Raw genomic sequence first — 13,113 nt, 5'->3', positions numbered from 1 at the left:
GAATTTTATTTATTTTTGTTTCTGCACCATAATACCACTCCTCCACCAGTGATCTATATGCTCAGTTAAGTTTCTCCACAACACACAGTAGCTAAAGACATTATCTCTATGTTGAAATATTGTCTCTTCAGGCTCCAAAATTTAGCATATTTACCAATTTATTGGAAAAGCTACGATTGTTTGGAACATTACATGGATCAACAACAGAAATGTGAATTATACTCTGGGATTAGTTAGAAGTTTCTATGAACTTTTAAAATACGTTTTGACTAATTTTGTACCATGACTTTCAGTCACCGCTGGAATCCATTGTACAGTAACTGCTGTGACTTCAAGTTGACTTCATCTGCCATCCTCCAGTGGAGTCATTTTCTTTATCTTGTTGTGTTTTAACAAGAGTGTGAAGGTGAGACTATGTGTGTGTTTGTGAGGTGTCCATATGGGTAACATGTGTATGTGACTGATGGTGTAACTACTTGCAGCTGTAATCCTCTGTTCCTCTCTCAGACATCAACACGTGCACAGAGAACAAGGATGTATGTCACAAAAATTTACTGCTTCATGTCTCCTTAAACCATCCCTTAGTAAAGCTAGTAAGTAAGACTAACTTGTGTGGTTTTTATAAAATATATTTTCATCAACAAAGTGTGTGGGGTGACATATAATTAAGGGGGAAGGCTTGTGGTCATAATTAGTAGTAGCTAGCTGTATGCCACATTTTGAATTACATGCATGTTCCTGATTGTGCAGTGTTATTTTGTTCTCTTCCACCCATGACTCCACCCCCTGTGCGCTACACACCAGAGCATGCACATGTCAGTCACATTTTGTGACTCATGAGTCGCTGGTAAGGCAGAAAACAGCGCCCCCCCACACATGGTGTTAAATACTCCCAGGTCCCTCTTCTGTGTTTCCCTCCATCACAATGAGCCCTCTGTTGCTCTGTGATGAAGCTGGAGCTCCCACAGAAACACCACTTCAGGAAGAACCAGACAGAGTTTGACAGTGATAGTGAGTGTGTATGACTGAGACTAACTTAATGACTCAATAACTGTGGGCAGAAACAAGGCCTGAAAATACACAAAGAGTAACTTTATGCTCTGCTCACAGCTGACTCGTTCACCAGTACACATTAACTGTCCTCTCTGTATGTCTCTTCTGTCTCACATGTCTTTATAAGCTGTTTTGTTCTGTCTCTTTCTCTTTCTGTTGCATGTAGCCATTATGTCTGGACCTGATAGTGAGGAGAAGTGATAAATACAGCCAAAGCTTTTTCCCAGTGATTAGTTTCATTTTTGCATACTTCTGTCTTTCAGTGCGTTGCGTCTTTTCTGTTCACATATGAGTATGCATGGCGTAAGAGTGACTGCAATTGCTCATAATCCCAAGACTTCATTTTACTCTGTTCAAAAGTTAGCTGAGACTGACTAACTGGTCAGTCACATGTTAACCAACACCTGACCTTCAAAAAGACAGAACTGAAATAGTGATTACATTTTTTTAGTAAACAACAAAATTACAATGAAGATTTTAATAAAAGCAAATCATAGAGGGGCTCCAATTTATGATCCAACATCCTCATAACATGTGAACAGAGACTCAAGCATAGGTCATGAGCAACTGCTCTTCTAAAAAAAACATCTTTGGACTCAGTACTGTTTTTAAGGTCATAAATCAAGGATTAGCTCTTCTGAAGAAAAACATCAACAGTTCTGTTCCCACAGAAACATGTTTACAAACTTAGATGGCATTACTCAGGAACTGCTGGACTACTTTGAGCAAAAATATTATTGAGACTTTTGATAGTATAATTTTAATTATCATCATCCTCTTGTATTCTCAAGTGGGCTTCCTACAGACAATACTCAACTTCTTATTTGTTAACATCCAAAAATATATTGCAACAAAACATAAAAGATGTAAATACAACATTTACATATTGTAAAGATGTTATGGCTAACAAGTTAACAAACAGTTGCCTCGTTATAGACAACACCAACTCCTGAGGGAAATATTTTACTCTTTCGCTGCTTAAAGGACTAGTGTGTGGGATTTAGTGGCATCTAGCGGTGAAGTTATAGATTGCAACCAAATGAATACCCCAACCCTCACCCTCCCCTTCCAAGCGTGTAGGAGAACCTACAGTGGCTGTGAAATTCACAAAAAACACAAAAGGAAAGGATTCAGGTTTGTCCATTCTGGGCTTTTGTAGAAACATGGCGGTGCAACATGGTGGGCTCCGTGGAAGAGGACCCGCTCCCTATGTAGATATAAAGGGCTCATTCTAAGGTAACAAAAATGCAATGATTCTTATTTTCATGGGATTAAACGCTAATTAAAACATACTTATGAATATTATCATTACCATTTCTGCCAAGTCTGTTCCACTAGATGTTACTAAATCTCACACACTGGTCCTTCAATGCTCCACTACGTTTACCAGCTAGTTTCTAACTCTGTGTCGTTTGGTGCCGGGCAGGTAGCATGCAGTGGGCTTTATCAGTATTTTTGCTGAAAACAGCGGACTGCTGCTGCTGCAGGAAACAACAGTGAGAGAGAACCAAAACAGTAAAGTCATGGGCCGTAAAACCAAAACAATAAGCTGAAAGACGCTATAAAGCTCTGTAGAGCTGAGGGGAACTTCAGAGTCATGTGATAATTATCTGTGGCTTCGTAACAGAGATTTCAGGCACCATTACACTTATATAGTTTTTATAGGCTATATAACATATACTGTAGTTAAATGTTATTTGATAGTGCAGTAACACAAGTATCGTCTGGATATGACATATATGTACTATACACAGTGTTACACATGTCTTAATAATAAGGTGAAGTAAAAATACGCAAACCGTTATATGAGGTTACTCACTGCAGCCTAAAATGGTGTAACCAGTACAGGATAAATATTTATAGCAGTGGTGAGCTTCTAAAATTTGCCTAACAGATGTATGAACCACAAAAACCACCACTAAGGTTTGTGCTTTTTGAGGCAAAACTTATAGGTTCCTCTTCTGCTGAGTTACCATGTGTCATTAGACCTCTAAACAGTACCTCAGCTCATTCAGGCTCAGTCAGAGTTTGGGTTTATTTTACTTCGACAGCCTGATGATCTGATCTGACTGACCCGATCAGTGCTGCAGCATCAGTTCTTACTACACTGTCTGACCTGAGCCCACACACCACAGCGGCAAACACAGCTGGACGGCTGTGTAGCGCTCACTCTCTGGTCTCTGGTCATTAATATTTGCTTATGTATTAAGAATCTAAGGTTTCTAAAAATGCCATCCCATCTGGCCTCATTTTTATAAGTCATGACTACTGTTAATAGTTGTCAGTGGATGAGCCTCCTCAAAAGTGAGAAACTCAGAAATTGAGGCTACTAAAGAAATAAACTCAACCAGTTTTACTATAGCTGCCACATAATCCTAAAAAGCTGTGTGTCTAATTGAAGCAAAAAGTAGATCGAGGAGTTAAAAAATTTCAAAACTCCCCTGTACTTTTTTTTTTTTTCCAACCTTAACATACCCACCCAGTCACACACTCACACACACACACACACACATTGTGCTCTCATTGATAGACTTACCCAGGATAAGTAGCGCCTTCCCAGGCCCCATGTCAAACTATATCCCCGTACAGCTGATGACTTTATCAAAACTATGAATTAAATGTAAATCTGATTGATGTCCTGTAATAAAATTGTGGGTCCTTTCATAAAGTTAAAGAAATAAAAAGTATTGTTCAGACTTCTCAGAAGGAATCACAGTCCAAGGTCCATGAAATCCACAAGGTTTGAGACACAAAAAAGAACACTTAAAAGATAAATCCTTTCTGTGGAGGGTGATTCTGTATGTGGCAGGCAAAACAAGTGTGAACCTTCACCAGCTTTCCTCCTCTCTCAGATTCAGACTCTCAATCTGAATACGCCCCTTTCTCTCTCTCTCTCTCTCTCTCTCTCTCTCTCTTTTCCTCCCACTCACTTATCTGTGCGTCCTTGTCTCTCTCTCTCACGTCACTCTTTCTTGGTCTTTTTTTTTCACTCCATATCTTTCCGAGTGAACACATTTTTCACACTGGCACCGTATCACATTGCTTACACAAACCCCCTCTCTGTCTACAGCGTCTTTCACATTTCGCTCTACGCTCCAGTGAGCTCTATTTCAGGAGCTATTCACAACACTCTCATGAGGGACTGAGAAAGGGGGGTCGGGGGAGGGGGGCAGAAACTAAAGAGAGGGCGATGACTAACACTCACTCTAAACAGCTGCTGCTGTACTTGAGTTTTGCCAGTAAGTAATATTATATCTGGTCCCATTCTCCCACACTCCTACTCTCCGTCTCCTCCTACTTTTCCTCCTTCATCCCCCTAAACGCTCAGCCCTTCACCCAATTCCAGTGACGAACCCTCTGCATTTTATCAACCCCCCAGACAGCAAAACGCAGACTGGAGACAGACGTAGGATGACCCCTGTTAAAGTTAAATCCTCTACAAACCATAATGATGTGGTTCAGTGGAAACAGGGTCATATAAAGAAACTCTTCAAGGAATCCTAATAATACCACAAAAATGTTTGGATTTGATTACTTTCTTTTGGTGAGTAACCACATGGAAAGATAATCCAAAACTCAAAATGCAGTAACTTTTAACTGCTGCTACTAACTGTTAGCTAAGCCCTGTTGCCCTCACTTAGGCTGCTGTGCTAAGTGTGTCAAGAAAGTACAGTGATAACAATGACAGACTCACTCGAAAATTTCAGTAAATTTTGAAACAGTGGTACTTGATTTCAGACATGCAGTCTTCTCATTTCTAGTCTGTGACTGTCTGAAATGGAAGGAGTAGATTTTATAAGCTGTAGCTAGCCAGCTAAGCTAATGTTAGTTGATGACTTTTTACCATTTTCAGTTGACTTGTCTTAAAACAAAAGGGGTCAAATATACCCCTGATGGCTACATATGATATCGTATTGTATCGAATTCAGCACTAACTGGGTCATTCTTGGTATTTGGTACTTTTTGTGTCCCCAGTAAACATCATAAAATGTTGAACAACATCAGTGTTAAAAGCTTTTTTTAAAAAATAATTAACACTATTTTAATTGAATACATATTGAATTTGATCAAAATTATTAATTAAATTAAATAATAAAATGTCCACAGGCATGTGTATTCCATTTTCATGATGAATATATAAGATTTACAATGAAAACCTGTTATACCATGGTCTGGGTGAATACTCAGTTCTGATTGGCTGCAAGGTGTTCATTAATAATTCCTGATAATGGACACCTACTACGTAGTTCCAGTGAAACTGTCTGTTCACCGTTCTAAATTAATGCGCTGGCTAAAATAAGTAACCATAGCACACAGTCAAGTGACTTCAACATGTCTTTTAAGCTATTTGGAGAATATGGCAACTTTGATGACTGTGATGCAGCTGAAGAAAGAAATTGAAAAGAAAAGGGAGAAATGGCACAAAGAGTTAACACCGGGAGAATTAAATCAAACAGAAGATGAAAAAGATCAACACAAAAAAACAATGAAAGGGGCAGTTAATACCTTCACTGCCTCTGAACACTGCAGGATGGTGACTAACACACAAGCTGCAAGAAGTACACTACCCCTCTGATCTCACTGATTTTATGTATCACATAAGCGATCATCTCACATCCCATTCATTATTCAACTCGCTTCTTCAGGCTGCAGCCAACAGTACACATGGCCTATCATTAGTTCATGAAAATCTCGATATTAATTTGGGGACAATGACATGGCTGGATAGCTATCCCGTCTTGTTGTTAAACATACTGTCAAATTATATTTACGGTTTGTCAACCGTACGCAATATTATTGACTTTGAATCTTGCTAGCATAATGTTAGTTTTCTGGCTCATAACTGAGCCAAAGGGTCATATTAGCTGAGTGGACTAGAAATATCTCCCATTGCCAAGTCGTATCTAAGATTTGTTCTGTTTACTGAAGTAGTGAACAATGTTTCCATTGCATAAGAACCTTATGGGATGGTAATGATTGTTCCAGGTATTAGTCAAATCCTCAGGTGTTACCGGGGAAACTGAACTATAGCTTGTGAAAAACTTTAGATTTTGATTGCAAAATGCATGAAAATAATATACTTAATTATTTTTCTTTGGTAAGTGACCATGGTGTAGGCGAGATAATGCCCTTTGAGGTGTCCATAATCAGGAACTAATGGACTCCGAAGAAGCAACTGTCTGATACACAACATCCGTTAATTCCTGAAAATGGACACCTCGTCGGGCATTATCCCTTACATGTAATATAGCCTCAACTCTGATAGCATTCAGGACTAGCATCCACACAATCAGGAAATACTACACACTAGATATGCTAGTCAGGAAGGCAGTTTAAAATGTAACCCCATAAACGAATGCAGTTAATTAGTGTTGTTGGCCTATGGTAACACTCACACCATGTCCACACTAAGCCAGCTAAATTCATAAATGCATCTTTCTCTCTCCGTTTTGGCCCTCCGTCCAGACTAAAACTGTGTAAATGTGAAAACAGCGACTCGGCTATCTACCACCCTTCTCTTGCTGAAATTGTTATCTGCTTGCAATAAACAAAATGTCAGGTAGTCGTCGCGGAAATGGAAATAGCATAGCGTTTCTTCTTCGCTGGTTTTCAGTGGCTGACTCGCTCATCTGTCCTTCGCACATGCCCAATAGGAGGAGAATTACCCGTTTCTGCGTTTTAATGCGGACAGAGGTATTTGCAGAAATGAGCTGAAATGCCTGGTGTGCATGTGATAATTCATGTAGACACAGTCTCAGCTACTGTTGTAGGTTGTAAGCTTGTTGGCCGGACATGCTGCAGCATATATAATAGCATACATAAGGAGACAAGCACACTGTTTAATCAATTTCTTACACTTTTGTTTGTGTATTTTTGGTTTTCAATTATTTTAGCTTATTTTAGCTTCTTTTTATTTCCAAATTTGACACTTTTTAATTGTATTTAAATGTCATTTTACATTGCCTTTTGTTGCTTCTATATTCTGTCTTGATGCCTTTTATGCTCTTCATTTAGTACTTTGAACTGCCTTGCTGAAATGTGCTATGCAAATAAACTTGCTTTGCCTTGCCTTAATACAGAAATCCCCCTCCAAACTCTATTTGTCTTTCTGTGTGGGGAAATCCAAAAACTTGAAAAGCCTGATGTACCTAATTGCTAATTTATGATTGGACAACAAAGAATATTGCCAGTTTTGTCCTTTAATAAAAGAAGAAAATGCTGTAGGTAGGACACTGTGGTGTAAGTGCTAGGAAGGAACATGTAGCAGAGTTCCGTTCCACTTTCTGATGCAAGAACACAAAAAACAAAGATGCGAAGTACAGCAACTGTGGGGGGGTGGGGGGAGGGGCAGAGTGGTGTGTAACAGAGTGAGGCTGAGCAGAGGAAGAAACATGTTTGTTTATGATCTCATGGTCATCATGATGACAGTGCAGCATACAAAAACCAACCTTACCACATAAGATTTTCATCAAACTCTATCTGTTGATTAGAGTATTAGCCCATGTTGCATACTATGTTGTTTGTGGTGGTGGAAAGGAAGCAACTGGTCAACAACTTTTTAACCAGTGAGCAAAATGGTTGCACAACACACCGTAACGGTTGCACAGTGTCAGCAATTTCTATAAGAAGCTGGGTGTGTAATCTCTGCCTTTCTCAGCTCATACGCAGTGAGAGAAAAGCTAGCTGATATGACCTCTTCTTTCCTCCCTTCAGTCTCTCATTGTCTCTCGCTGTCTTGGTTTTTTAAGTATCATCTTGACTCTCTGTCATCATTTTTCATCATATTCCTGCAGACAGAGGGCCAAACACATGGAGACAAACGAGCAGACTCATGGAGACAGCAAACCACCCACACATGTAGACAGGAAAAGGATGAGAGAAGTTCATGTCCCTTTCGCATCTTTAGTAAACAAGAGGCTAAATAATAGCAGGCGCAGCATGCAAACAAAGCGTTAGTGTGTGTGAATCTAATGTGTGTATGCGTGTGTGTGAAGGGAATATATCTATTGAACTGTCTTCATTTGTTTATGCTTGTGTTTCAGTGAATGTCAGTTTATGAAATGCAACTGCAATTTTCTCTGCAACTGTACAATGATATGCTTCAGTGTCTCTACATGGAAAAAGATCCTGTCGGTGTGTGTGTGTGTGTGTGTGTATGTGTGTATCAGAGGAAGCATGTTATTTAGACAGGACTAACAAGTATCACAGTCATAAGTAAAGCTGGACATGTAGTTAAGGCCTCAGTTTATTTTGTTACTGGTTTCATAAGTATGTGACATTTCACATTTTCACTCCTTTAAAATAGCTGCACTGACACGCTACCCTAACCTCCTTTCATTACCACATGGTATACAAACAAGTACACAAAATGGCTGATCATGTCTTAATCTAAATTTATCCATCTGTAGATCTGTAGACAACTACACCACAGACATGCAACACAGATGCAGATTCATCTTTCAGAAACATGATGTAACTCTTCCCTCTTCCTCCTGAAAAGTTGGTGTCCTGAACTACAGTAAACTTTAAAAACACCTGAATTCAGTGTTCCACAGGGACCAGTACTCGGTCCACTTTTGTCTTATGTTTACTTAATGCCCTTGGGTCATATTTTCAAAAAACACAACATAATGTATCACTGCTATGCTGATGACACACAAATCTATCTTTCTGTAACAGTCAATGATTCCTCCCAGCTGGTTAAATTAGAGACATTTGACATTAGAGACAATTTCTTGCATTTGAATGCACACAAGACCGAAATGTTAGTTGTTGGTCCAGCTAGATTCACATCGCTTTTTACATATTTTTCAATTAATCTTGATGGCTGCACAATTTCTCAAACCCATACAGTTACGAACCTGGGAATAGTATTTGATCCCTATCTTACATTTGAGCCACACATCAAATATATAACACAAACCGCCTTCTTCCACCTTCGTAAAATAGCCCAAATATGCCCCATTTTATCAAATTCAGACGCTGAAATCCTCGCACATACCTTCATAACATCTAGAATAGACTTTCTCTGGCCAACCTAAGACAGCAACAAAAGGTCTCAAACTTGTCCTGAACGCAGCTGCCAGAGTCCTCACAAGGTTTAAGAAGTTGGATCATATAACGCCGGTACTGATGTCTCTGCATTGGCTACCGGTTCACGCAAGAGCTGAATTTAAAATCCTCCTTCATACCTATAAGGCTTTCAATGGACTGGCTCCTTAATATATCTCCAGCCTTGTTGCTCCATATACTTCATCACATCCATTACGTTCCCTTGATACTTAACTGTGCCTCGCATTAATAAGCACTCTGGTGGTTGAGCCTTTGCCCACCGAGCTCCACTTCTCTGGAATAATCTACCACTGCACATTCAGGAGGCAAGCTCTGTTGATACTTTCAAATCCAGGCTAAAAACAGATATTATTTCTGTTTACTGTGAGCTCTCCTAATTTCACCGGCTGGGAACCCAAATCACTGACTGTTTTCCTCCTTGATGAGAAGCTACCCCAACCCTGTTATGGTGATATGATCTCTGTTTTTAAAATTACTAACCTCAACCTTGCTGTAATATTAACATTACTACCTGTGTATGTGTGTGTGCGTGTGTGTGTTTATTTTTACATGTAATATTGTGTTTTTTCTGTCTTTATTGACTTATTAACTGTACAGAGATTCTCTGGGTGATGTGCACTTTAAATGAAATGAAGCTGAAGTTGAAGTTGAGATACAAGTGAAGTCACCACTCAGCTCCCTGCAGGAAGACAGCTTGACTTACTGTGCTACACTACTCACTAATACTGTGAAGAGGAACTTTGTTCTAAAAGCACCCTTTAAAAACACACACCACTGCTTCTTTTTAAGGAGCATGCAACATAAAGTTTAGTGTACCAAACGTCAGATCTAGATGTAACAACATGTGAATCTCCAACACAATCAAGATTTGTAGATTTGCAGGAAATAAAGCAGCCTTGTATTTAGCTTGGAGACAGTGTGTTTCTTGTTTTATCTAGTTGTGAAGGATTTATCAGAAGGAGAAGTATCATTACGCAAAACTCAAATCAGAAGATTTGATCAGATTAACACCATTGAGTGTGTGAACTGCCTGAACTGAAGTATGATGTATTCCGAGGCCAACAGTAATAATCATGACCCATGGTTGTCAAACTAAACATATATTGTTTATACTGATTAACTTACAATGAAGACTGGAAAATAGCTAGAAAGATGTGCAGTGTGTGTGTGTGTGTGTGTGTGTGTGTGTGTGTGTGTGTGTGTGCGTGCGTGTGTTCACTGTATTCCTCATGTTGTCTCTTTGTAAACACAGTCACATTGTGGGGACTTGCCTCCCTTTTGGGGCCGAAAAGCAAGTCCCCATAATGTAAATCATTCATTTTAGGGTGAAGACTTTCTTAAAAGTTAAAGGATCAGTGTGTGAGGTTGCAGATCTCAATATCTCACTCTCCCCTTCCAAGTGTGTAGGTGGCCACGAAACCTGCAAAAAAAGACATGAAAGGCCCTATCTAGAGAGGTTAAGTTGTTAAGTGGTTACGTTTGGGGTAAATCCACAGGAAATCATTGTAAACCAGTGTGATATTCTCTGAAGTCATGGAAACATGGCTGTGTGTGCAGGCGTGTATATTTATGCGCAACACAAACTCAAAAAGCATTTGATTGTGGTCTTGCTTTGTGACCAAAGTTCACAAGTAACACAAATTCAACACCAGAGGAGCAGAGAAAGCACTGAAGATTCCATAAAAACAAAACAAATGTCTTAATTTTATTTACCATCAGTCAAACAGTCAGTAAGTTGTCTGTAAATTGCACTCTGGGTTAGCCTATGCCAGTTTAAATTAATTTTGTTGTCTCAGCAGCCAGACACATTCAGAGAAGAAAAATAACTGTTGTGTACCATCACAGCTCTAATTTCTGAAAGATGCATGATATGTAATCGAAGAGTAGACAGTATTTTAAATAACTGTTTTTCAAAGTCAGGGTCTTAATCCACCCATGGATCATGAGAGAGTTTGAAAAGGTCCCCAAGGGATCATCAATAAATGAAATATTAATCAACTGTTGTCAACTACAGACAATCTCTCAGTAAAATATAATTCTTGCAATCCCCCAGTTGCCCAGAAATATAGTGTTACTTTATTCATGTCTCATGCTCTAGTCTACAAGAAACACACAATGTTGTGGCATGATATATGTTTCATCACAGTAGTATAGTGTTGAATTTCTGTATAATGTTATAAATGTTAAGGAATGAAACTTTAAAATACTGACAGATGACTCAATGTTAATACATAGAGCAGCTGGCACACAAAACACACACACACACACACACACACACACACACACACACACACACACACACAGATCTTTCCATATGGAAACAGAGCAGAGTAAATGGATCATAATCACACAGTTCTAGTCGCTGTCGACATCCTGAGACTCAGTCAAGCACAGACAGAAAAACACAAAATCTGAGCACTGATCTTTGAGGGGAAAAAAAAACTTTTCACTATTTTTTCTCCAAATCTGAGATCCTTTTATTTTATTTTCCACCAGTCCAAGAGCACAGTTGAAACGATAGCAAAACCTGATGAATAAAGAGGTTCACTTTTTCTGTTGCTGTTCCTCTAAATTACAACATCCTCCTATGTCCCCTCTCACATCCTTTTTGAACACCTCTTTGCTTCTCTCTTTAATCTCACTCTTTGACCCACGAGTGACATCACTTCTCATTGCTTTGTTTTTTTTCCTATGAATTCAACTCCAAACATAACCAAAAATAGTAGAGCCTGGAGGTTATGGGTAGCAGGTTGTGCAGATTATTGCTTATCTTGAAAATGTGTAGAATTTTTTTCTTTTTTCAGGTTTAATTACTGTAAATGGCCTGTTATGAGTAAATAGTAAATCTGTTTTCATATGTCATAATTATTGATGGTAGGTCACTGCAAAACTACTGGTCTATTTATTTATATCCCAATGATAGTAATGACAATAATTGCAAAGAAAATAACTGACTGAACAGACTGTTCTAACTATAGAGTTGGTCTCCTGTTGTTTTATGAACACAATTAACAGAACACATTTTTAAAGCACTTTTTAATAATTAAAAAATATACATATATATTTCAGATTTTAGTCTAAATTACATTAAAACATATATTTTTTTGGGGGGGTTAACAAATACAAACAGTAAAGTTACATGGTGTACTGTGCTGTACCAAACTTGCTGTGTCTGTGGCTTTCGATCAGACTGCGCGCCTCCCTCTTTCTTCTGCTTTTATAGCGAATATTTTTAACCAGAAGTGCTGCTTTTTTTTTTTCTGCGCCTCAAGTGTGTGTACTTGTGACACTTCAAACACCAATATATTCTAAGGGGGCGGGTTACACACACACATTGACAACTGTGGTTGAGATACTCACAGTTTACCTCAAAACACATAGAAGGAACAACTTTTGTGCAATACAGGAAAGGTCATGATCACAGGACATCCTACCACTGCGTTTTTTATTTACAGTGCTCAGCAACAAGTGGCAGCAACAAGTCTTTGATGGAGCTGGCTGCATTCTCATGCCAACCACTGCTGAGTGCCACTGACAACAGGGGTGTTATTATGTCTTATCCATACATACGGCCACCCTACTATTAAATCTGTTAAACAAATATAAGCAGAATAGAAAGGGCTTTTAAGAGAAACAAAATTCATCCCCAAAACACATCAAACTAAGACAAACATCTGTTCTCTCTGTTATCGTGCCTTATCTGCTGAAGTCACTCTATGATGTGGCAGGGGAAGTGGCCCTGAATCTCCTGTTTTAAGACCTGAGGGATTCTGAAACAGAGAAATCTGTCTTTGTCTCAGGAAAGTGAAAGTGACAGCCCTACGGTCTATTGTTTGTAGATAACGATTTTATTCTTCAGTTTACTGAAACCACGTCATGGTCCTGGGTCTCCAAAAACTCCTGCGGGAGCCGGGCTTTAACAGCCCTCTGTGCCTGTTAAAGCCATTAAGACACAACTGAAGCAGGAGCCAGTAGCTCTTCTATGCG

At 39.0% G+C, this 13,113-nt stretch overlaps 1 protein-coding gene across 3 annotated transcripts in view; it reads right to left on the bottom strand.

Moving 5' to 3' along the window:
• The window catches only part of LOC122978914 (adhesion G protein-coupled receptor E5), an 87,114-nt gene that overhangs the window by 10,872 nt on the left and 63,129 nt on the right, over window positions 1-13,113 (bottom strand). The window contains exon 1 of one of the 3 annotated variants that reach the window (XM_044345993.1): window positions 3,590-4,130. The exons of the other annotated variants lie outside the window; for them this stretch is intronic. Coding sequence (XP_044201928.1) covers window positions 3,590-3,620 — 31 coding nt within the window. The 5' untranslated portion in view covers window positions 3,621-4,130. Of the gene's footprint in view, window positions 1-3,589; window positions 4,131-13,113 lie in introns of those variants that run through there. 3 annotated transcript variants of the gene reach the window in all.

The sequence above is a fragment of the Thunnus albacares genome, chromosome 3 (genome assembly GCF_914725855.1).
Source record: "Thunnus albacares chromosome 3, fThuAlb1.1, whole genome shotgun sequence".
Classification (NCBI taxonomy): domain Eukaryota; kingdom Metazoa; phylum Chordata; class Actinopteri; order Scombriformes; family Scombridae; genus Thunnus; species Thunnus albacares.
The sequence above is the reverse complement of the archived record's forward strand: the minus strand, read 5'-3'. Positions and strand labels throughout refer to the sequence as shown.